Source organism: Monodon monoceros, unplaced genomic scaffold (genome assembly GCF_005190385.1).
Source record: "Monodon monoceros isolate NGI ecotype Baffin Bay Population unplaced genomic scaffold, NGI_Narwhal_1 Super_Scaffold_2, whole genome shotgun sequence".
Classification (NCBI taxonomy): domain Eukaryota; kingdom Metazoa; phylum Chordata; class Mammalia; order Artiodactyla; family Monodontidae; genus Monodon; species Monodon monoceros.
Genome location: NW_021703776.1, coordinates 41283476 through 41310513, shown reverse-complemented (window position 1 = coordinate 41310513; position 27038 = coordinate 41283476). Strand labels below are relative to the sequence as shown.

The window sequence follows — 27038 nt, the reverse complement described above, 5'->3', positions numbered from 1 at the left end:
AATTACTTCACTATGAGCAGAAAAGAATTTAGCATTTCCAAATTATTTTTATGATATTAATATATAAAATATACATAGTATATAATATATATTGTAAAATAACAGTATAATAAATATATTTTATAAATATTTATATAAATATATAAACTGTTATAATTTATTATATATGAAATATATAATACTACAAAAAGTTGCTGATTCACTTGTTATAATTTATGGAAGTATTTTATTTTATCCAGTTTTAACACTGTCATTTGCCTAAAGCAGCAGTTTTGTAGCATTTTGTAAAGAAAATTTTGTATTAATATAATTAATTTAATCAAAGAACTGTTTTTCTAATCAAATAATCATGTGCTTTGTTTTTATCATCATGAAATAGTCTAATGAAAGTGAAAACTAACGTGTTATAGATATATGTGATAGTACCACTTGGGAAAATATAAAAGCATATTTCATAAGAAAAAAAATTTTTAAAACCAATGACAAATAGGCTCTTGCATGTGTTGAGACTAAATTCTTTATTATGAATTATTATTAACTATATTAAGTCAATTCTAGTGTTATTTTAGAATGTTTCATTGGAAAATCTAGGCTTATGACAGTATGTTTATGACATAGTTCCTAGTACTTTACAATTAAAATATGAGAATTCCTATAATAGAATATTTATTTACATGTTACAGAATTATATTTTGAAAGCAAATAATTTTGGTATGATCTAAGACTTTATATTTGAAACTAGTACCAGAGGAATAGCAGATAGAAAATATCTTAGTTCCTTCAAGAAGAATCTCTTCATTTCCCTTGACATGTTTTAACATTTCCCTATCTTTTAGAGAACTTCACCTCGTCCCTTCTCCAGTTATTGCCCATTTCTGTACTACAGCAAAACTTCTAAATAGTTGTCTATCCTCAGTACCTCCATTTTCTCTTTTTTCCTCTAAAATTGGAAATGTTTATAAAAAAATAAGTGAAAGAGTACAAAAATATTATATACCTCCTGATTACAGTCATGTAGAGTTAATTTTCAGAGTACTCAATTGAAGTTGGAAAGATCATTCTGATTTGACTGTTTATGGTTGAAGGTATAAAGGAACACATCTGCACTTGTTTTTAAAAGCATTTATAGAACTCTGCTACGTGTGAAAGTTTTCCTTTCATACCTACTTTCAGCTCCATATGTTCATTTCCAGCATAACTAGGACATGCAAACCTAAAAGGAGATAATGAAAAGGTATTCTTTTTAAAGTAAATGCAGTAGACTCACTGTTAGTGCAAATCAGTGCTGCAGTTGTTTTTTGTTTTTTATTCAGACTGAAAGTCTTAAGAGACCAGGAGAGAAAACATATCATATATTACTTTTAGGGAAGGGATATTTTTATGCTGCAGGAAAGGTTTGATTAATATAGAGATATAAAATATAACACATAACAGAAAGCCCAAAGAAGTAGTATTTTCAGCAGCCCAGGCTATCAGGAGTAATTTTATCCTGATTCTTTTGATTTTTCCATCATAGTTCAAAGATGGCTGCTATAGCCCCAGTCATTACATCTTTGTTCTTGAAGTTAAAGAGGAAGAACAAAGTGCAAAATGGCATCTCCCTCTTTAACTATTTCAGCCAGCCTTTGATCCCTACTGCTCCATTAAAATAGCTCTTGTTAAGATCACTTGCTATCTCTTTCTCAGTAGTCATGCCTGTCCTGAATCTTATCTGACCTCTCAACATCATTTGACAATGTCGACCATTCCCTCTTTCTTGAAACATTTTCTTATCTTGGTTTCTATGACCCTCAGAGTCCCCTAATATTCTTCCTACATAAATGGGAACTCCTTCTCAGTCTTCTTAGCTGAATTCTCCACCTGTACCCAAGTTTTATTATCATGGCGTAGTCCTTGGGACCCTTTTCTTCTCTGTATGCCATTCCCTAGATGAATGCATATAGCCTCATCTATAAGTTGGGAACTTCCAGATTTCTATTGGTAGCCCTGAACTCTTCCCTCAATATCTAAATTCATGTATCCTGATGTTTGCCTGACATTCCCATTGGATAGCTAAAGATTGTCTCAAGCTTAATGTTGCTGAAATAGAATTTTTTTTCCTGATCCTTCCTCACTCCCACTCCTATCACAACTTGCTTCTCTCTTAGTCTTTCCTAACTTACTACTACCATTTTTGTGTGCCCCAAACAGGAATCATTCCTAATTACTCTTTTTTTTATCCCCCACTTTCTACCTTGCAGCCTGTCCTGACTCAGAACATGTCATACATCTTTCCATTCCCACCACTACTGCAGTGCTCCACACCACCGTCATTTCTGATTTATACTGTTGCAGTTGTCTTCTGCCTTATTTCCCTATTTTCATTCTTACCTGTAACCTCTACCCTTCCTTCTCTGTACAGCAACTAAAATAAGCTTAAAGCTCAAAATCATATTACTAGTATTAAACCCTTCAGTGGCTTCTCACTGTAAATGGAATAACCAGTGTGGCTTACAAAGGCAACCTAACATTGCCTCCTGCCAGATATACTGGTGGTCATACATGCTGAGCTCATTTGTACTATAGGGCCCTTTGCCCTTGTTCCCTATGCCTGGACATTCTCTTCTCACAGATTAGTACCTGACTGGCTCTTTCAAATCATTCACGTCTCAGCCTGAATGTCACCTCTTTAGCAGAGGAACTTCCCTCACTACCTTGTCTAAGGAAAACTGTGCTCCCACACGTTGTATTCCTTTCCTTTGTTTTTTCTACTACATCAAAATATGAATTTATTTATCTGCTAACAGGTTATTGTCTCTTTCCTATTGAAGTTTAAGATCTCTGAGGACAAAGACATGCTGTTGTTTACCACTTGTTTCTCTGTCTCCTAGAACAGCACCTGGCACATAGTAGATATTCACATATTTGTAGGTTAATAAACAGTAGAAAACATTTCTATAAGTAATTCTTTTTTTAACATCTTTATTGGAGTATAATTGCTTTACAATGGTGTGTTAATTTCTGCTTTATAACAAAGTGAATCAGTTATACATATACATATGTTCCTATATCTCTTCCCTCTTGTGTCTCCCTATAAGTTTAAGTAATTCTTAACATTATAATTACCATTTGTATTGAAATACTAAAACTGTAGTTAGAAAAGGAAGCAAAACTGATCATTTTTATCCTGGTAAAAAGAAAAAGCACTTTCTCCAACCATGTACATCGGAGCTCAACTTTCGACCCTGGTTTTTGGAAGTGTATTTTAAATTCTATAATATAATAACTACCATTGTTTTGAGCACCTACTGTGTAAAACATTTTACTAGTAAATGTAAACATTTTACTAGTATAATTTGCATGCATAATCGTACTTCTAATCCCCAAAGGCTGTTTTTTGAGGTTAGTTTTTAATTTTTTTACATTTTACAGGTAAGGAAACTGATACTGAGAGGTCATGTGACTTTCCCAAGGTCACACCAATAGTAAGTGCCAAAACAGGATTCAGATAGATTTGTCTGAGGCCTAATGTATATACACTCTCCACTGTGCTCATGTAGATACTTTGGGTAAGAATACACAATTATTTTACAATATAAGATCGGTTCAATTCTTAGAATACCTAAATGCACACCACCCCCATACACACAACGTCAGCAACATTTTTTGTTTTTATGTATGCTCTATTTTTGTCAACATTTATTTTTATTTTATTTTATTTATTTATTTATTTTGGCTGCACCAGATGTTAGTTGTGGCACGTGGGATCTTTGTTGTGGCATGTGGGATCATTAGTTGCGGCATGCAGGCTTCTTAGTTGCGGCATGTGGACTTATTATTTGCATCTTGTGGCATGCAGACTCTTAGCTGTGGCTTGAGAACTCTTAGTTGTGGCATGCATGCATAATCTAGTTCTCCGACCAGGGATCAAACCCGGGCCCCCTGCATTGGGAGGGCAGACTCTTACCCACTGGACCACCAGGGAAGTCCCCAGCATTAGATTTAAAATCGTATTGATTCATTATGGTCACTACTGGCTCACCATGACAGACGTTCCAGACAGCAACTTAGGAGACTTGAATTCTGATTCCAGCTCTACTATTAAGTAACTGTGGGACCTTGGGGAGGTAAATTATGTATTTTAAGAATGGCTTCTCTATCAGTAGAGTAAAAAGAGTGGATCAAATGAACCATCCTGTAAGTAAAATACCTTCTGTCTCTATAATTTTATGGCTCTTAATAGAGAAGAGTGGTCTGGAAAACCACTGAAATCTGTTGTAACTTATGTTAGCATCTGACATATCTCTTAAATGTGAATTGCTTATTTAATATATTGATTTGCTCTTCTTAGAAATACACACAGTGAGTAGTATTCTTGCTTTAATCAGTCTTGAAATTTAGAGAGGTAATTAGAAGAATATGGATACAGAATTTAATAGTTGTCTTGAGTAATCTATATTATTTTATTTTTTGTTATCTACCTTTGATTTTCCTCATGTTACAAATAGAGGTGCTCGCTGAATTCTCTTCTGCTTATTGCAGTGTTTCAGTTGATTCTCTTGACATTTCCAGGTGTAAACAAATCGGGATCGTTTTACTTCCTCTTTTACAATTTTATACTTCATGTTCTTTTCTTGTCTAATTGTGTTGGCCAGTATCTCCAAAACAAGATTAAATAATAGTGGTATATTTGTCATCACCTTGACTTGGATTGTTTCTAGCATGTTTCTTGGATTGTTGCTAGCTTTTGAGCTGAAAACATGTATGTTATTTTTAAAAAGTATAACAAATAAATATATAAAATATAATAATGAAAATAAACTGGAAGTTGTAGAAGTATAATATGATGCCATTCATATAAAATGTTAAAATAAAAAAAATACCAGGGAGTGATTAATGTCCAATTCAGCATATTGTTTACATCTGGTAAAAAGGAAGGAAGAGTAATGGGATGGGGAAGGAATATCCAGAGGGCTTCAATAAGTGTTATAAGTTATGGTTATGATTATTGCTATGTTTGCAACATTTTATAACAAAATAATTGGACTTGCTGAAGAAACAAGGAGGTGTCTGTTGAGGAATAGAGAAGATAGGAGGCGTAAATTGAACTCACTTTTACAATTCAAGTGCATAAATTTCCTGAGAGCAGGGATCAGCTCTGTTTGTTCTCCTCTCTACTATGAACATATGCACAGCATATAGTAGGTATTCACTTAATAATTTTTGAATGAAAAAATAGAGGAAAGGATATTTTTCATTAGTTTTCCCTATTCCTTCTTTCTCCTTATTCTTTCATACACATCATTAATTTTTTAAGTAAAGCTTAGTTTAAATAATTTAGGCATATAGATCTAGTTTGTATATTAGAAGCCTACATTTTTTCTAAATGTACAAAATGTTACCAAGTTTTCCATACAGCTTTCCGGAACTCAACATATTATTACATATTTATTGTGCTGCTTGTGATGTGTAAAACACATAACACAAATTAATTATCAGGTACACTACTTGTGTGCTGAGTCCTAAAAATGATTCATGCTACCTACGTTCAGAGGAGGCAAAATGGTATCGCAGTCTCAAATACCTGCTGTTGCTCAGTTATATTCCTGCTTTATCATTCTTTTGAAATTGAATATGTCATATATCAACAAGACATTTCAAACTGTGGTGAAATACAGAGTATACAGCTTATTTTTTTTATTTTAAAAGAAAATTGGAATAAAAAGGTCACATTCTGTTTATGTACTTTGTGATAAAATACGAAACAGTGATTTAAAAAGTTAAGAAAAGTAAAATCATTTTTTAATGCTTTCATAATTCAGTGGAGAATTAGAAATTTATGTTTCCTAGGTAATTGTTGAACACCTGTATTACGAAAATTAGCACTTTCCAAATGTTTAACGAATTTTGATTGAACAATATGGTTGCCACATAATGTGGCCATGAGATCATTAACTTTCATTTTCTCATTTTTATATAATTAAATTTATAATTTAATTTTCATTAACTGTTCCATTTTGTCAGTTTTATATTCAATTTAATATTATACCAGGATTTTCTTTTGAGACCCTTCAGTTTGAACTCTCAACCTTTCCAAGAGCTTCCAAGAGTCCTTCATGTACCTACCTCTGTAGAAGCTTGTGATTCTTCTTCTTAAAAATAGAGGCTATTTTTTCTTTCTCAGCAAGTAAGCTTTTGTGTTAATAACTGTCAAAGAATTGAGAAAGCCGAGGACCTCAATAATAAATCCTCTTTACATGAGCTTATTTGAAGACAAAAGAGCAGCCATCCCAAGGTAATGGTAGAATTTTATGTTTCTCAGAAACTGATCCTTGCAACATTTTCCCAGTACCCCTTTTTGTTCTCAACTATTCCTGTATCCTCATGAGATTTAGGAAATATAACACAACAAATCCTAATATTGTCAGAATGCTTGAAAAAATGAAAAGATGGTATGTTTATCAGGATTTCTCATAAATAATCTTCAGGTAGCAGAATTCTAAACTGTTTTGGATTTAAAGATTGCTTTTCAATGATTTCTGCAAGACAGACTTAGGATCTTTTTGTATAACTGAGTAATTAATATGGTCAGTATCTGTTGGGAAAAAATTGAATTATTTTGGAAAAATATGTGAGGTTTAAAATTTATTGATCATGAGCAGTTCTACTTGTCTGCGTGGTATATTGGAAAGAGAACTCTTTGGAGTCATACAGAGCTGAGTTTAAATCCCAGCTTCTCTTATATTTTTAGGTATGTGACCGAGGGCAGTTCTTTAATGTCTTCAATTCTCAATTTTCTATATGGGAAACGGGAATAAGACTTATCTTGCCTGGCATTTGTGAGGATTACATACAATGCATGTAAATACTCTGTATTTAATAAGTACTCAAAAAGTCAAAACTACTATTTGTTTCCCATGCATCTATATAGCAGGAAATTTATTCATATAGTCAAAAGAAATATTAATTGAGACACTGTGATATGATAGAAATGACACTAGCTTCTGAGGATACTATGGTTAGCAAGACAGAGAAAATCTGCTATCATGGAGCTTCCACTCTAGTGAAGGAAGACAGATGATATATAAAATAAGTAAATGATCATTTCATTGTGATAAATGTTATGAGGAATGATCTGGTTGGTGGAGGAAGGGCAGGTTCCGTGCATGAAGTCAGAGAACTCACTGATTAAGACCGTATAACAAAAACAAAAAACAACAACAAAAAATTGGCATATAAAATTAAAGGCAGAGGAAAGAGCTAGTGCTGTTTGTTCAGGAATCACAAGGAAGACCAGCATGTTTGGAGCTGCTTAAGCAAGTTGGAGAACTGTCCAAGATGAAGCCAGAAACGTGGAAGGGGCCAGATGATAATAGGACTTTGTAGGCCATGGCAGGAGTTTGGATTCTACTCTAAACACAGTGCTATTGGAGGGTTTCAAGCAAAGGTGGGATGTGATATTCTCTGTGTCTTACAAAAATTGCTGCCTACTATATGGACAATAGGTTGTACAACTATGAAATGGAAGCAAGAAGGCTGATCAGGAAGCTATTAAAGTAATCCAGGCAAGAAATATGATAGCATGGACTAAGATGGTAACAATGGAAATGGAAAGCACTAGACAGATTTTAGATACTCTGGTGATAGAGACAACAGGAGTTGGCTGTGGGGTGTGAGAGAAAAGAATCAAGGAATGACTCCTAGAGTTTGCATTTGAGCAGTTGGGTAAATTATAGACCAAGAGAGGTATAAGGCTGTTTGGGGAGGTTGGCAGTGGTTAGGAAGAGGCATCAAGTTTGGCTTTGTACATGGTTTGAGGTGCCTATTTAAAGTTCAGTGAAGACATCAAGTAGCAGTGGACATACGAGTTTAAAGCATGGAATATACACCAGGCTGAAGATATAAATTGGAGAGTCATCATAAAATAGATGGCATTTGAAGCCCTTTAGAGCCATCTCCAGATAACAGTAACAGAGTTCTAAAGACATGGATGAAAAGAAGTTAAAAGAAATAAAAGATATGGGGAAAATTCAGAGAACTAGGAGAAGAAAATTAAGAAAGATGCCAATGTTGTATTGGTAAGAATGCTTTAACTGCAAGTAATAGAAACGCAACTACTTTTTAAATATTTCATACATTGTAGATTCAGAATTGAGAATATTAGATGGTTATAAGGTGAAAAAAGACATTTTCTTTGTCTTCTGATGTTATCTGTGTGTTGACTTTAGGTTTGCCACTCCTTCTTATTCTTCAGGTCTCAATGTATCTGTCATTTTCCGGAGGGGGAGGAGCTTCTGTGAAATTCCTAGGTCCTTCTAGTAAAACCCTCATAGCACTATACTTTCATTGAATAGATCATAATTGCAGTTACATAGTTGCTCGAGTAACCCATTGTTTTGGACACAGATTACAAGCTCCATAATGCTGGGAGTCTGTCTCTTATATATCATTTTTTCTGTTTAGCACCTATCACAATACCTGACACATAGTTGATAGTCAGGGAAGAATGTAAATGGCTTTTGTAGCTCTCTGAATGCTCTTTTCAGATAGGGTTTTAAAATGTCATTGTATGAAACATTTTTTCTAATGTTGTATAGCCTAGATCATGGACTATTGAGAAACACTTTATACTTATAGAATAACTCACTGGTCATAGAAAACATTAGTTAACTAAGTACATTTTCAGGCAGGCTTTATAAGTGATTTGGTACTTGCCACATGGCCTACTTTTTGGAATCATTTAAGAACATAGTAGTTCATGGTTTTCATTATGGTAACAGTTTAAAACAAGGAGTTTAAAACATTTAATATTTTTCTTTAAAAAGCAAAATAGTGTTTATATGGTTATCTGTGAATTCAAGATGTGGAAATGTGGCTGTTAGGTTTGACACTGATCATGAAATACAACTATTAGAGAAGTTTTCTTGTGTGGAATTTTCTAAAATACTGTTTTTAATTTTTCTTGAAGCAAAATCTACTTTTTGTCACCCATGAAAAATTAATGTGCCATAAGAAATGTGTTACTTGGACGTCTAATGAGCTATTAATTTCCAATAAAACTGTGAAGATTAATGGATTCACTCTAGGGAAAATAGCATTCAACTTGAAATAGAGATATTTGAGGCAACTTAATCTGTTCACTTTGGAGTAAAGATTTTAAAATTCACTTTCTAAACATAAGTTTACTTCTCAAAGATATAGTCCTTTGATGTTGTTAATCTTAATAAAAGAGCAGTCAGTGTAAGTTACATTGAGAGGTATTTGTTTTAAAGATTCACAATACCACTCTTTGAGAATGAAGGAGCGTATATTATTTCGATGCCATACCCGAACTCTAGAATATCAATCATTAAAAAAAAAAAAACTCTCCTTATGTATTGTCATGGTTTAGTCTTTTTCTCTTAACATTTTATGCCTGAAAGACTTTATAATATACTTTCTCCATTGCACTGTAATTCTGTGCCTCCCTGTCTTCCACATTGGAACACGGGCTCCTCTAGGCAGCAAGACATTTCATTCATCTTTGTTATTTCCATTACCTTTCCCAGTGTCCGACACACAATCATTGTTCAATAAATTTTTGCAGGAGGAAGAAAGGAAAGATTCTAGGAATAGAACTTACTTCAAGAGTTAAGATTATCTTAAAAAGATAAAATGTTTAATATGAGTCAAGGGATGAAATGTATTCCAGACTCTTCTAGAATGAGGAAATTATTTACCATAACAGTTGAATCTGGTTCTCATTGTTCTTAAACTTCATGAATCCACAAAACACGGCAATGAGTTTCATGTGTGAAACATCACTCAGTATTACTGAATGACTATGATTTTACTAGTGAGCAGTAAATACTGATTTATACTGTGGAGTCTGTAATAAGCTGTCCATATCACAGAAATGCCAAAATTCTGCTATTCATAACTCTGATTACCTCTGCATACTACTTTGGTGGGAAACTTTATAGTATTTAAAACATAAGTATACTTATTTCTAAATCATCTAACAAAGGTCATTGCTTGCTTGTCTGGTTTTACTTTTTGTGTTGAGATAACTTTGATTTTAAAAGCATTGCAAAAATTGTATGGAGAGTATGAAGCACCCAGCTTCTCCTTATGGTAACATCTTATGTAATAGGACAGTTATCAAACCTAAACATCAAGTTACATAAATAACATCATTTTCATTAAGGGAGTTTGTGTTACCTTTCACTTTTTGAATGTCTTCTACCTCTTCTCTAAAGTAGCACTAAGATTGTGATATTACCATTTATGTAAATTCTGTTTATTTCTTTGACAGTGATTTGATACTATGAGCTATAACTGTCCTTTGTTTAGAACATCAAAACTCAACAAAGGAAGTGTAAAACTTCCGTATTTTCTCGTATTTTTTTATTATGGCATTAATTAAAATGGCCAAAGATTATGATTTTTCTAATGGCAATATAGAAATTAGTTTGAGTAAAATTTAACTGTAGGGCTTGACTAAGCCAAAAAAAAATTCGTTTAATTGAAATATAGTTGATTTACAATATTGTGTTAGTTTCAGGTGTACAGTAAAGTGATTTGTTTATACACACACAGACACACACACATACATACAATATATTCTTTTTTTTAATGCTTTTCCATTATAGGTTATTAAAAGATACTGAATATAGTTCCCTATGGTATACAGTAAATCCTTGTTGTTTATTTTACGTATGATAGTACGTATCTGTTAATCCCATACTCCTAATTTATCCTCCCCATGCCCCCTTCCCTTTTGGTAGCCATAAGTTTTCTCTGTCTACGAGTCTGCTTCTGTTTTGTAAATAAATTCATTTGTATTATTTTTTAGATTCCACATATGTTATTTGTCTTTCTCAGTCTGCCTTACCTCACTTAGTATGATAATCTCTAGGTCCACCCACGTTGCTGCAAAGGGCATTATTCTTTTTTGTGGATGAGTAATATTCCATTGTGTGTGTGTGTATATATATATATATATATATATATATATATACACTTCTTCTTTATGCATTCATCTGTTGGACACTAAGGTTGCTTCCATGTCTTGGCTATTGTAAATACTGCTGCAGTGAACACTGGGGTGCATATATCTTTTCAAATTAGAGTTTTTGTCTTTTCTGGATATGTGCACAGGAGTGGGATTGCTGGATCATACAGTAACTCTATTTTTAGGTTTTTAAGGGACACATACCATTTTCCTTAGTGGCTGCACCAATTTATATTCCCACCAATAGTGTAGGAGTGTTCCCTTTTCTCCAAACCCTGTACAGCATTTGTTATTTGTAGACTTTTTCATGATGGCCATTCTGAGCAGTGTGAGATGATACCTCATTGTAGTTTTGATTTGCATTTCTCTAATAATTAGCGATGTTGAGCATCATTTCATGTGCCTGTTGGTCATCTGTATGTCTTCTTTGGAGAAATGTCTATTTAGGTCTTCTGCCCATTTTTTGATTGGGTTGTTTGTGGTTTGGTTTTTTTTATTGAGTTGTATGAGCTGTTTGTATATTTTGGAAATTAAGCCCTTGTCGGTCACATGTTTGCAAATATTTTCTCCCAGTCCATAGGTTGTCTTTTCATTTTGTTTATGGTTTGCTTTGCTGTGCAAAAGCTTATAAGTTTGATTAGGGCCCATTTGTTTATCTTTGCTTTTATTTCTTTTGCCTTGGGAGACTGATTTAAGAAAATATTGCTACCATTTATGTCAGAGAATATTTTGTCTGTGTTCTCTTCTAGGAGTTTTATGGTATCATGTCTTATATTTAAGTCTTTAAGCCACTTTAATTTTGTGCATGGTGTGAGGGAGTATTCTAACTTCATTGATTAACATGTGGCTGTCTAGCTTTCCCAACACCACTTGCTGAAGAAACTGTCTTTTCTCCATTATATATTTTTGCCTACTTTGTTGAAGATTAATTGACCATTAATTTATTTCTGGGCTCTCTAATCTGCTCCATTGATCCATATGTCTGTTTTTGTGCCAGTACCATGCTGTTTTGATTACTGTAGCTTTATAGTATTATCTGAAGTCTGGAAGGGTTATACCTCCAGCTTTGTTCTTCTCTCTCAGAATTGCTTTGGCAATTCTGGGTCTTTAGTGATTGCATATAAATATTACAATTATTTGTTTAGTTCTTTGAAAAATGTCATGGGTAAATTGATAGGGATAACATTAAACCTGTAGATTGCTTTGGGTAATATGGCCATTTTAACTATGTTAATTCTTCCAATCCAAGAGCATGGGATATCTTTCCATTTCCTTGAGCCATCTTTGATTTCTTTTATCAATGTTTTATAGTTCTCAGAGTATAAGTCTTTCACCTGCTTGGTCAGGTTTATCCCTAGGTTTTCTTTTCTTTGTTTGTTTGTTTTTAATGCAATTTTGAACAGGGCTTTTTTTTTTTTTTTTTACTTTCTGATATTTCATTGTTAATGCAAAGAAATGCAACAGATTTCTGTATATTAATCTTGTATCCTGCTACCTTGCTGAATTCATCTATCACTTCTAATAGTTTTTGTGTGGAGTCTAGGGTTTTCTACATAGAGTATCATGTCATCTGCATATAATGACAATTTTACCTCTTCCCTTTTGATTTAGATACATTTTATTTCTTTTTCTTGTCTGATTGCTGTGGCTAGGACTTCCAATACAAAGTTGAATAGAAGTGGTGAGAGTGGGTGTCCTTGTCTTGTCCCAGAATTTAGTGGGAAGGCATTCAGCTTTTCACCATTGAGTATTGTGTTGGCTGTGGGCTTGTCACAAATGGCTTTTATTGTGTTGAGATATGTTCCCTCTATACCCAGTTTGGCAAGAGTTTTTATCATGAATGGATGTTGAATTTTATCATATGCTTTTTCTGCCATCTATTGAGATGATCATGTGGTTTGTGTCTTTTGTTGATGTGGTCTATCACATTCATTGATTTGTGTATGTTGAACCATCTTTGTGACCCTAGAATGAATCCAACTCGATCATGGTGTATGATTCTTTTTATGAATTGTTGGATTCAGTTTGCTAATATTTTGTTGAGGATTTTTGCATCTATATTTATCAAAGATATTGGCCTGTAATTTTCTTTACTTAGTATCTGTCTTTTTGGTATCAGGGTGATGGTGGCTTCATAGAATGACTTTGGGAGTGTTCCCTCCTCTTCAGTCTTTTGGAAGAGTTTAAGAAGTTTAAGAAGTATAAGTTCTTCTTTGTATGTTTGGTAGAATTCCCCAGTGAAGCCATCCAGTCCTGGACTTTTATTTGCAGGGACTTTTAAAAAAATTACAGATTGTATTTTACTTGTAGTGATTGGTCTGTTCAAATTATCTGTTTCTTCTTGATTCAGTTTTGTCAGACTGTATGTTTCTAGAAACTTGTCCATTCCTTCTGGGTTGTCCATTTTGTTGGCATGTAACTTTATAATATTTTATGATTTTTGTATCAATATTTATGCATTATTCATTGTTATTTCTCCTCCTTAAGTTCTTAATTTATTTGGATCCTCTCTCTTTTCTTCTTGGTGAGCCTAGCCAGAGGTTTGTTGATTTTATTTATCCTGTCAAAGAACCAGCTCTTGGTTTTATTGATTTTTTTCTATTTTTTTTAATCTCTATTTTATTTATTTCTATCTTTATTATTTCCTTCCTTCCACTGACTGTAGATTTTGTTTGTTTTTCTAATTCTTTTAGGTAGTAGTTTAGGTTGTTTATTTGGGATTTTTCTTATTTTCTGAGAAAGGCCTGTATTTCTATGAACTTCCCTCTTAGAACTTCTTTTGCTGTGTCCCATTGATTTTGTATGGTTGTGTTTTTATTGTCATTTATCTTGAGGTATTTTTTTTATTTCATCGTTGACCCACTGGTTTTTTAGCAGCGTGTTGTTTGGTCTCCATGTGATCATTTTTTGTTCTCATTTCTCTTTCTGTGTTTGATTTCTATTTTCATTCCACTATGGTCAGAAAAGATGCTTGAAATAATTTCTATCCTTTTAAATTTGTGGAGGTTTGTTTTGTGGCCTAGTATGTGGTGTATCCTAGAGAATGTTCCATATGCACTTGAAAAGAATGTGTATTCTGGGTTTTTTGGATGTAATGTCCTATAGATATCAACTAAGTCTAACTGTTTTATTGTGTCATTTAGTATCTCTGTTGCCTTATTGATTTTCTGTCTGGAAGATCTGTCCATTGATGTCAGCAGAGTGTTAAAGTCTCCTACTATTATTGTATTCCCATCAATTTCTCCCTTTATGTCTGTATTTATTTTATGTATTTAGGTACTTCTCTGTTGGGTGCATATATGTTAACAAGTATGATATCTTCTTCTTGTACTGATCTTTTTATCATTATGTAGTGTCCTTGTCTTTCTTTGTGGCCTTTGTTTTATTTATTTTTTAATTTATTTATTTTTGGCTGCGTTGGGTCTTTGTTGCTGTGCACAGGCTTTCTCTAGCTATATTGAGCGGGTTCTACTCTTTCTTGCGGTGCACAGGCTTCTCACTGTGGTGGCTTCTCTTGTTGGAGAGCATGAGGTCTAGGCACGCGGGCACAGTTGTTGCGGCATGCAGGCCCTAGAGCATGCGGGCTTCAGTAGTTGTTGCGTGTGGGCTCAGTAGTTGTGGTGCATGGGCTCTGGGGTGTGCAGGCTTCAGTAGTTGTGGCGCATGGGCTCGGTAGTTGTGGATCATGGGCTCTAGAGCGTAGGCTTAGTGGTTATGGCTCACAGACTTACTTGCTCCATGGCATGTGGGATCTTCCTGGACCAGGGCTCAAACCTGTGTCCCCTGCATTGGCAGGCAGATTCTTAACCACTGCACCACCAGGGAAGTCCCTGGTCTTCATTTTAAAGTCTATTTTGTCTGATATGACTATTGCTACCTTAGCTTTCTTGTCATTTCCATTTGCATGAAATACCTTTTTCCATCCCCTCACTTTCAATCTATGTGTGTCTTTTTCCCTAAAGTATATCTCTTGTAGGCAGCATATTGTAGGTCCTTATTCTATTATCCAATCTGCCACTCTCTCTCTTGATTGGAGCATTTAGTCAGTTGACATTTAAAGTACTTATTGATGATTATGTATTTGTCATTTTAAACCTTGTTTTCCAGTTGATTTTGTATTTTTTCTTTGTCCCTGTCTTCCTTTTGATTTTCCTTTTATGGTTTGATGGTTTTCTTTTGTATTATGCTAGCGTACCTTTCTTTTTGGTTTTTGTGAAGCTGTTGTATGTTTTTGATTTGTTATCCTGGTTTTCAAGTATGCTAACCCATAACTATACCTACTTGCTTTAGACTGGTAGTCATATAAACAAACACATTCTAAAAGGTCTACCTTTTCTTGCTTCCCTCCCTGACATTTTGTATTTTCAATGTCCTATTTTACGTCTTCATGTTTATCCTTTTGCTGTTCATTGTAGTTATAATCGCCTTCACTGAATTTTTTTCCTTTTTATTCTATGTACTGGCTTATTTAAGGGATCTTCAGTCCTTTTATAAATTTGTCTTTCCTGTTGTGACTTTCCCTTTCCTGTAGATTCTTACTTCTTTTCTATTTAGAGAAGACCCTTCAATATTTCTTTTAGGATTGGTTTACCATTGCTATATGCTTTTAGTTTTTGCTTGTCTGAGAAATTCTTTCTCTCTCCTTCTGTTCTAAATGATAATCTTGCCTGGTATCCTAGGTTGCATGCCTTTCCCTTTCAGGACTTTGAATATATCTCGTCACTCCCTCCGGGCCTGCAAAGTTCTGTAGAGAAAACAGCTGATAGCCTTATGGGAGTTCCACTGTAACTCACTGTTTTTCTCTTGCTGCCTTTATAATCCTCTCTTTAACTTTTGCCACTTTAATTACGATATGTCTTACAGTAGGGCTGTTCAGGTTCATCTTGTTTGGGACCTTCTGTGCTTCCTGGATATCTGTTTCCTTCTTTAGGTTTCAGAAGTTGTCAGCCATAATTTTTTCAAATATATTTTTGATCCCCTTTTCTCTTTCTTCTCCTTCTGGAATTCCTGTTATATGTAGATTGGCATGCTTTGTATTATCCCATAGATCTCATATATTGCTTTTATTTTTAAAATTTTTCTGTCTGCTGTTCTGATTGGGTGATTTCTGTTATTCTGTCTTCCAGATCACTTATTCATTCTTCTACATTCTTTAGTTTGCTATTTTTTGCCTTTAGCTCAGTTTTCACCTCAGAAATTGAGTTGTCTAATTTTGATTGGCTCCTCTTTATGGTTTCTAGTTCCTTGTTACAGTGATCTACATTTCTATTGATAGTCTTTCTTAATTCCTTCAGCATTTTTATTACCTCCTTTTTGAAATCAGGGTCTGGTAGACTGGTGAGGTCTGTATCATTGTTTGTTCATTTAGGGGGAGTCTGTTGTTTTTTAAATTGGCAGTAGTTCCTCTACTTTTTCATTTTACTTATATTTCTCTGACTCTATGAATTTAGGAGAAACAGTTATCTACTGTAGTTTTAAAGGGCTGTTTTTATGTGTGAGTGACCCTGTGTAGACCATGTGAGTCCAGTATTGTTGGTGCCAGGGTGGTTTTTGGTATGGATGCTTGCCAAGTCTTTCCTCGGGCTGTGCTGGCCCTTGTCTCCTTTATAGATGGGTGTGTTTGGTGTTTTGGTGACCAGAGCCTGTGCTGGATGTTGGGCAGGGCCTCCTCTTTGCCGTGTGGTTCTCACAGCCCTGTTGGGGTTAGAGTCTGCTCCCCAGTTGTTGGAGTAGAGGCCCCAGATCCAATTCTGAGCTGTGGTGTGAGATAGGTGGGACTGGAGTGCTCCCTCTGGGAAAGGAGCCACTGTGTGTTCTTCCCCAGGAGCTTTCTGCCAGGATGTATGACTCTGTGATGCTGCCTGTCACCTGGTGTGTGTGCCCACAGAAATCACTGTTGCTGCTGCTGCACTCAGGGGCCACCTCCACTACAGGAGTGCTAGTAATCAGTTCAGATTTCAGCCCTGCCTCCACTTGAGCGTGCACGAAATTCACAAAACCCATGGTGGCAGAAGCTATGCCCTGCTGTGACCACACTGATAATGAGGCTGCTATGGTAGATCTACACCTCTCCCTTACTGAGTTGACAGTGGGGCTCCCATGAAAGATCTTCCCTCCATCCTGTGCGTGCCCCCTGTTGTGGCCCAGGCCCACTCCAGGACCTTCGGGCTGTCTCCCCACAGCCAAACTGGTTCCTCTCCCTAGGTCTGTCTGCTGAAGCCCAAGTTTCAGCACCTAGCCACTGCACACACCAGGAGGCGCATGTCTCCAGCTGTGCTGGTCTCTCTACCCTGGGGGGCTGCAGGCCAGCTCCCACACTCTCCTCTCCAGCCTCTGAAGCTCCCTGTGTGTTTCAGCACATTTCCCAGGTGGTGAAGGAGGTTCCCAGGGGTGCAGGTCCTGTCCCTATTCCTCCTCTTCTCCCTTTTCCCTTCATCTTACTGGTTATGTAGGCATCTTTCCAGCAGCTTTGGTTGTATGAGATCTTCTACAAGCTTTGCAGTACGTATTCTATGAGAATTATTCCACATGTAGGTGTATTTTTGATGTATTTGTTAGAGGAGGTGAGCTCCATATCCCTCTACTCTGCCATCTTGATCTCCTTCACCCAAATTCTTTTAATATATATAAAATGCCTTTTAAATCTATGTTCCATTAAACTCCTCATTGTATTGTGAAGGATAAACAAAATGCTATCACATCCTATTGAAGAGGGCACTTCTTCCACAATGGCCAGTTCCAGTATCAATGGCTATTGCTTATATTAATAAATAAATAAAATATGCTACCTATAAGTATTTTCCAGCTTGTATAATGGACTCAGTTATTGCTGAATAATTTCTAGTCATAAAACAGTGCATGTATGACTGGAAATTTTAATGAGCCAATCACTGATTTTTATACAACCTAGAAATTTCTTAGCTATGGAACTATAATTTGACTGGTGAGCTTGCATATCTTAAACATTTTTAGACTTTATTTTTGCCTCATTTTTGCTTGATGGAATTTTTTTAACTCCTGGGAATTTAAACCTGTATGTGTATGTTTAGAACAAAAAATAAAACAACATAAATTTAGAAATGTCTCTTCTCCTTGAGTACCTGTGGGAAAAGTAGAGGTTCATATGTATTGTCTTCAAATATTAGTACATTTAGGATTTTTGAAATGTTACATTTAGTGAATAATAGATGATTTATGCAAAAATATTTTCTAAAGAGCCTCTTTAAATGTTATTTCTTAATATACCATAATCTTTTAATTCATATACATTGGACTTGTGCTATTCTCATTTGAAAATATACTTATATTGCCCCCTTATAGAATTTGAGGGATTTTATTTGTTTTATTTTTCTCTAGTCAGTACTGACTACCCACCAACTTCAAAAGCAGGTAGCATTTTTTCTTCCAGTTTAATTGAAATATAATTGACATACAGCATCTATATGTTTAAGGTATACAGCAAAATGATTTGATTTATATACATCGTGAAGTAATTATCACAAGTTTAAGTGAACATCTATCTCATATACACACAAAATTAAAGACATAGAAAAAAAATTTTTTCTTGTGATGAGAACTCTTACGGTTTACTCTCTTAACAGCTTGCATATATAACATAGTGTTAATTATAGTTATCATGTTGTACATTACATCCCTAGTGCTTATTTATCTTATAAGTAGAAGTTTGTACCTTTTGACTACCTTCATCCAGTTTCCTCCCCATTTTCTCCTCACCCCACCCCCTAACCCAAATCTGATCTCTTTTTCTATGAGTTTGTTTTTGAAATTTAATTGACATCCAATACTGTTAGTTCCTGTTGCATAACATTCAGTATTTCTATGTATTTCAAGGTGATCACCATGATAAGCCTGGTTATGTATGTTAGCATACAAAGATATTACATAGTTATTGACTATATTCCCCACACTGTACATTTCATCAAAAGCAGGTAATATCTTTTAAACCAAAGTGTTACATATGAAGGAAAGTTAGGGGCCTCTAATGTTCATTTCCAGCATACACTTCTATGCTTATTTCCTAGATATTAGATAGTCTGCCAGAGAAGGAAAATATTTTTATCTTTAAGATCATAAGTTCCACAGGGGTTATCAAACATAAGCCTTATACAGGAACTCATCTGTCAGAGAAGAAAAGAGTGTGATGGTATTCTTAGCCCCAGCAGGTTAGCACCATATTTTAAACGTATCTTAAATACCTAAAAATTCATATTATGAAAGTTACGCTTTTCTTCATGTTTATGCGAAGATATAAGCTTATAGAATTAGGTTTATGCTCATTAAGTGTCTAATCTAACTCACACTTATCATCCATCATTCATTTTCTTTTTTCTAATCCTACTTTGCCAGACTCTTACCTTCCACTCACTGTTCTTCCTTTCCTTTCCTATAAATATGCCCTCCCTAGATGACTGTACCAATCCTTAGGGCCTTCCTTCCCAGGTCATAGAGATTCTCTCTTGATCTGAAATCATACATGGGAAATCCAAAGTCTTATTTTTAACTGTCCCATTTCCATGCCACCAAAAGCCACCACAAAGAAGTAAAAAGTAACAGGAGGAACTAAAGACTTAGAAAAGCAAACCTACTTTACTAGATCTGCTCCAGAATCACAAATTGAGAGATAAGTGATTGCTCAACAAATGAAACAGAATTATTCATATATACTCATACATGAAATTAGAAATTTATTACTGTCCTTTTATCTATCTACTTGCTATTAAAAGGCCATGATTCTGTAATATTAGGTAATGGGATATTTCTTTGATTAACTATCTTTTGAGTCACTAAGTAGAGAAAAAAGGTAGAAATTTACAAAATAGCTCCATTTTGTTTAACGACTTATGTGTTTGAGCTAGGTTTACTAAGAACATCCCAGGTTACTTTAATTTTACAGTAGCCCTAGACTTTTTTTTTTTAATGTATCTATTTTATTTATTTTTGGCTGTGTTGGGTCTTCATTGCTGCGCGCGGGCTTTCTCTAGTTGCGGCGAGCAGGGACTACTATTCGTTGAGGTACTCAGGCTTCTCATTGCAGTGGCTTCTCTTGTTGTGGAGCACAGGCTCTAGGAGCGCAGGCTTCAGTGGTTGTGGCACGTGGGCTCAGTAGTTGTGGCTCGCAGGCTCTAGAGCGCAGGCTCAGTAGTCGTGGCGCACGAGCTTAGTTGCTCTTGTGGGATCAACCCTTGAACCCTTGTCCCCTGCATTGGCAGGTGGATTCTTAACCACTGCGCCACCAGGGAAGTCCTAGACTTTCTAATTAAATATGCAACTTCTGTCATAAGAACCTCTTATGCTTTTTACTGTGAATTTAATTAAGCATTTCTTGTAAGTTCATTTCAGCATCTCTCATGGCCCACTGAAGTTGAGATGCAGTTGTAAAATGGTAGATTAATTGCCTTTTGTATTAAGTGAAATAAGAATCTCAAATATGCAACATCAGGAAATTTAATTGTGGTCTTCAATTGCTTATTCAATGCATTGGAAAACTGAATACAGAAGTACAGAAAAAAGGGCCAAAGGTTGTTAAATGTAGCACATCACACACATTTTGCACTTTACTTAATGATCCAAGTGTTTATTACTATGAAGTAAATGCCCCATTTAAAAAATTAGAGTGGAATTGTAAAATGTTAAAAACTCTAATTAATTTTAGTCTGAAGCACGCAACATGCTCATTTTTGCCTAAAACATTTTCATTATCGTATTTTTCCAGTAATTAAGAAAAATTTTTTCCTTATTGTGCAGCACTAGCATATTTTCTTTATTAAAAGCACAATCTTAAATGCCATTGAGAGTTATATCTGGTATACTTTTTTTTTTTAAGTTTATTTTATTTTTTGCTGCGTTGGGTCTTTGTTGCTGTACATGGGCTTTCTCTAGTTGCAGCGAGCGGGAGCTACTCTTCATTGCGGTATGCGTGCTTCTCATTGCGGTGGCTTCTCTTGTTGTGGAGCACAGGCTCTAGGCATGCAGGCTTCAGTAGTTGCAGCATGCAGGCTCAGTAGTTGTGGCTCGCCAGCTCTAGAGCACAGGCTTAGGAGTTGTGGCGCACGGGCTTAGTTGCTTCGCGGCATGTGGGATCTTCCTGGACCAGGGCTCGAACGCGTGTCCCCTGTGTTGGCAGGCGGATTCCTAACCGCTGTGTCACCAGGGAAGTCCCTCTGGTATATGTTTTAAATGAATAAAAGAGTGTAGTTTTTGACCTCAGATCAGAACAATATATTATATATTACTTTTCTATACTTAGTCTACAACTAACAGAACAGGTTAAGTGTGTCTTCATGTTTTTCACCAAAAGCTGTGTATATACTACAGTTTTAAAAGGACCATTATCAAAGCATACAGGTAATTTCAACTATTAATTTGAATCCAATTACAGTAACTTTTCTCTGATTAAAGGAATATTTAAGATCTAAAGAAAATATTATAATAGAAATATTTTAAGTTAGTACTTAGTTGTACCTTCTCACTTTATTTTACTGTTTGTACCACCATGTGTCTCTATCTGCTGTGAATAGCAAATTCTGTAAAGTAAAAACAACTGACATCATTCTCTTTGAAAACAGACTCCCATTGTGCTTACTTATTTCTGGAAATAAAGCTTATGTTTTCTAATTGTGAAAGTGATCTGTGCTCAGAGTAGAAATGTAAGATAAATGCATGGAAGCACAGACAAGAAAATAAAAATTAATAGCATCACCATTATAAGCATTTGAGGTACTTAAGGAATTTTAAATAGAAAAATGGAAAGCAAACAGTTTATTTTAGCTGTGTATTTTTAATGTAGAGGCAACAGTTACCTTGAATTTCCTTCCACATAAACTCTTTGTGCATACAATCACACTTACTTTGAATTTAGAAAACTTTCATTAAGTAGTCATTTCTATTTTGTTTTTTTAAATCTTTTTGAAATAATTTTAAACTTACAAAAAGTTGCAAAAACAGCACAGATAATTCCCATTTGCCCTTCATCCAGCTTCCTGTAGTGTTATTATCTTCTACTGTTCAGTTATTTTATAGAGTGTTTATCTGATGTTTTCTCCTTAGTAGATTTAGGTTCATGCATTATTGGGAAGGATACCACAGACCAGAATTAATGTGCCCTTTTTAGTGCATCTTACCAAAGAGTTAATGTTAATATGTATTACTGGTAGTGTTAACCTTCATCATTTGGTTAAGGTAGTGTTTGACAGATTTCTCCACTCTAAAGGTACTCATAAAGTCATCTTTAAAGATATAATGAAATAATGGGGAAAGTGTGTCCCTTTGTATAATCCAACCTTTAAAAGAAATAATTTAAAACTTGACAGTCTGTAGGGTAAATACAGAGTCAGCTGTATTCATAGACTAATTTGAGTCCAAATATTACCTGAGCAGTGGAAATTCCAGCTGCTAAAATAATTGCTCTTTGTTTGGAGTCGGTTACCTCAAGAGAAGGGAAAAGCAGGAGTGGATAGGTTTTATTAAATTGACATCAATTCTTTGAACTGTTATGAGTCAAATTTGTAAATAAGGAAAAATAGATGGCCTTCTCTCCCAGATTGATGCTGCAAGCTGAGTAGGATTTAAACAGACTCTGTGGGTTTTACTTGGTGGTAGAAGGAATCTAGTTTAGATAAAAATGGCAGTATCTTCACTTACTTCTCTGTTATAATAACTCTTTTAGTCTCATGTTGCCACCTGGAGCATTAGCCCATAATTACATGGTCCATGTGTGCTTAGAAATTTTCATTCTCCTCACTACAACAATGCTGTCAGTGTCCAAAGAGCAGGAAGGCCGAGGAACCACATTTAACTGTGTGGCATTATGAGCGTTATTGTTATGTGCGTATTCCTGAAATTCCACATGTAACTAGCAGATCTGCAAGGTTGCTATAATCAACATGTTTTCTGGAGTATAAATTAACAAGCTTAAACATTAAGCGGTAAACCTGTCTGCTTTCCAGCAGCCCCAAAGGGTACATTTTCTTGTTGGCTGCTTCAGAACACTTGAAACAAATGTCAAACTTGTCAGGGCTGTCACTAAGAAAATGATCCGTGTAGCAAGGGTCTTCTTTCACTGGGAAAAAAACAGATGTCTTATCTTAGCAAAGAGTGACAAGAACCTACCATCTATCAGAAGAAAAATTTGCCTGCCTTTAGTATCCAGTAGTGAAGAAATACTTTGGTAAAAAAACTTCCTTTCTTTGCAGTTTCATTCATTATGCATTCACTTGTGAATGATATCTGATTTGCTGCCTGAGCTATTTTAATGATTGTATTAATCTTGAACTGTTATAAAGTTCTTATAAAAATTGATGTCTATAGAGAATGGGCTTGAGGACACGGGGATGGGGAAGGGTAGGCTGGGACGAAGTGAGAGAGTGACATGGACATATATACACTACCAAATGTTATATAGATAGCTAGTGGGAAGCAGCCGAATAGCACAGGGAGATCAGCTCGGTGCTTTGTGACCACCTAGAGGGGTGGGATAGGGAGGGTGGGAGGGAGACGCAAGAGGGAGTGGATATGGGGATATATGTATATGTGTAGCCGATTCACTTTGTTATAAAGCAGAAACTAACACACCATTGTAAAGCAATTATACTCCAATAAAGATGTTAAAAAAAAATTGATGCGTAAACTTAGAAACACAAATTAGCACTCCCAAAAAAAACAAAGCAACTTCTAAAATCCTTTCTGGAGCTTTATTATATCTAATTCCAATGTTTTATTTACAATGATTAAAGTCTTTGGCTGTTATTATTTTGATGATATTATACCGTAGCAATTACGATGTGTTGGACTCTAGCAGTGGATTAAATGCCTTATCTGCCCCTCCATAATCCTTTTCTGTATCCAGATCACAGCTATTCTTATACAGAGGAAGAAAGAGATTTTATCTTGTTAACTTACACAAATAGTTTAAAGGCAAAGAAAGGCAAGATATTTTAAGACGTTTTCTCTGCATAAAGAAACTTTTGTACCTGTCCTGAACAGGAGGCAGTATTAGGCATGCATTTATTAACTATACTTTATTACTAAGAAAAATTCAACAACAAAAAGACTGACATTATATGAAGAATGTTAGTTAATTATGAAAGTAAATATTACAGATATTTCCTAGTCCTCAGGATCATCAGGGTAACCAAGCTTGTTAAACCAGTAAGTCATATTGCTGTGGGAACTTAGCAGACTGTCCATGTGATAAAGCCTCCACTTTTTTTCAAAAATTAAAGAATATGAATTTGATAACAGGGATTTTGGCTTATGATGTTTCAAATATTTTTGCTTATTTCTGTTTTCAATAATGTTTTAGTAAATTCAGAAGTGTAACTACTGGATAAGGAAGGATATTATGCTTTTCCAAATTACAGACCTCTCTTTTACTCATCTTTTATTCCACTGTTTCATAGTTCAGGAAACATTTATTGGACCCCCCCCATACACTAAATGTGCCCTGTTAGGTGGTAGGAATATAAGATAAAGAAGATAAAGCCCTGCCTTGAACAACATATAAACAAATTCAGTGCTACCTAACAAAAATTTCTTGCCACCTTTACCTGCTGTTTTAACACTTTCTGTCAGTGTTTCACTGACAGAAGACGACAGTGGAAAGTGTGGAATAGGATTTGCTTTTTATTGGGTTGTAATTAAAGTGTAATCTCTAGAGACTCTTATCTTAGACTCTTAAAGTGGAAACTACCTGTTCATTAATAGATTTTCAAGAGTCAATTGAACATAATATCTCTATTCAGTAGAGACAAATTGGAAAAAAACAGCACACAGTGGCTATTATGCTTAGATAAATATATTAAAATTACATTGCCAAAATTGATAGTCAGAAACCCCATTCCTTGCAGCCAACATATCTGTAATGATTCAGGTTGATTGATAATATTGATAATTTCTCTGCTTTCCTGGTGTTGACAAAGGCTAAATCACAGGTGCTGTTGAAATTTAGAGACAATGTATATAAAGGAAGCTTTCTCCACCTTAATGTTTATGGGCAAGGGTGTGGTCTTTCGTGGAAAACAAATATATATATATATATTTGTTATATATATATATATGACACTTAACATATATATGTTATGTATAAACAATATATATATAAATATATATGTTATACATATAACATTAACATATATATAACAAATATATATTTGTTATATATATATATACCTTGATTTGCATTTACTTAATAGAGTCAGTTTACTTAATAATTATTTAATTGTTAGCAAAGCTTAATAATTATTTAATTGAATTTGGTTTTTATACAGAGATGCAGGGTGATGTGTAGTGATATTGATGTTATTACTGCTGTCCAGAGATACTTAAGAAATTAAGCTACTCATACTTTAATTAACTCAGTAAAGAGTTAGACAGTGTTTTTTACTTCCATTAATAAAAATGGCAGGCCTATCAGAAATATTAGGAAAGCAAGACTGCTTTGTACTTACGTGTTGTTGAAGGAACATATATGATGAGATGGGTTATAAAATGTAAGATGAAGTATTTTTCCAGATTCTCATTATTTATACTTTGGAGGTCACCATTTAATATTGAACACAAGATACACTTCATTCCTATGGAAGCAGACATTATGATGTCACTTTATTTATTCACCATGTTCCACAGGAACCTGCTATGAATTATGAGGCCACCACTTAGAATCGAAACTGTAGAATGTAAGCCTTCTGTCGCCTCACGTGCCCATTTTAGAGTTTCCTATTTTAGAATTGACTGATCTTCAGATAACATGGTGGCACAAGTAATTGGAAAATTGGCAGACCTGTCAAGAAAGTATGCTGGATGAGACCAAAATGCCATGCTGGGTACATAAAATGTCTCAGAAGTTAAATTTACTGTTTTTTATCAAATAGTGAAGTAAAAATATCTGATTGACCCCCTAAAAAGGACACTTTTAGTAGCAGGTGCTTTCAAAAGTAATTCTTAAGTCATTGATAAGATAAGTTGTTTTTAAAAACATACAGAAATTTTTAGTCAATGTGTAGTATAAAACAGCACCCACTGAGAATGTTAATGTTTAAATGTTGCATAATTGTGCCATTTTGTTTAGAGCCTTTCCCCTACGATTACTGGAGTCATGATAGTTAATTCTTCAGAGAAATGAAGTTAAAGTGTATTAAGTATAGGTGATAAAATGCCCTGAAGTTTATATTTTAATGTTTTCTAAAATTTATTTCACAGGAAGATGAAAATGAAGCTGAAAGAAAAAATACATCTCAGGAGCTCAACATGGAACAGAAAAATCCAAAGAAATAAAGGATTTTCTGTAGTGTTTTGAAAAGTTTGCAACTTATGTAGTAGCAGATGAAATTTCTAATTGTAAAATGTTAAATTGTAAATCTAATTTGCAAAATGTTCTCAATAAAGTCATTGAAAATGAAATAGGAACGTGCGTTTGGAATTTGTATTTTTTAAGAGCGATTTAAACTTTTATATAAAAGTTAGACCGTTAAAATATTTTTTTAAATTCTTTACTGAAATTTGAGAATAAGAGACAATTTTATCTGTAACCCAAGTGTTAACACATGTGGATGACTTAAAAAAAAAAAAAAAACTGAAAGTCTTTTCCCCTTACAAGCCTCTGTTGTCTTCTTCAAGGACCTTAACAGAATTCCAATTAATATAAAGAAAGTCCAACATAGTTCAAAAATGAACAGGAAATGCTTGCATGTGAAAACACTGAAAACCAACTACTGCCACAAGATTAAATACCATTTTCTGATTTCTGCCAATGGTTTTGGCAGATGTCTTTGGTTATTTAAAGCAGAGTTTCTTAAAAATAAGCAGAGTTTCTTAAAATGAGAAGCAGAACTTTGGAAGGCTTATAAGAGAATGCCAGCATACACTTCTTCCCTGTGAGAATGAAATCTGTATACTTAGCCTGGAGCCATAGTTTTATCACAAGCATCTGAGGAGCTCAGTAAAGGTGTGACAGTGGGACAGGCTGGCAGCTATGATACAGTAGGCTGAAATGGGGAAAACTGCAAGTAGGCAAGATAGAAAATTCATTAATGTATAGCCTCAAATAATG

The 27038-nt window shown here is 34.7% G+C and overlaps 1 protein-coding gene across 4 annotated transcripts in view; it reads left to right on the top strand.

Moving 5' to 3' along the window:
- The window catches only part of PHF14 (PHD finger protein 14), a 201186-nt gene extending 174791 nt beyond the window's left edge, over positions 1 to 26395 (top strand). For all 4 annotated transcript variants that reach the window (XM_029233137.1, XM_029233140.1, XM_029233139.1 and 1 more), the window contains one exon: positions 26189 to 26395. In XM_029233137.1, coding sequence (XP_029088970.1) covers positions 26189 to 26263 — 75 coding nt within the window. In that variant the 3' untranslated portion in view covers positions 26264 to 26395. The remainder of the gene's footprint in view (positions 1 to 26188) is intronic.
- Positions 26396 to 27038: the final 643 nt, after the last annotated feature.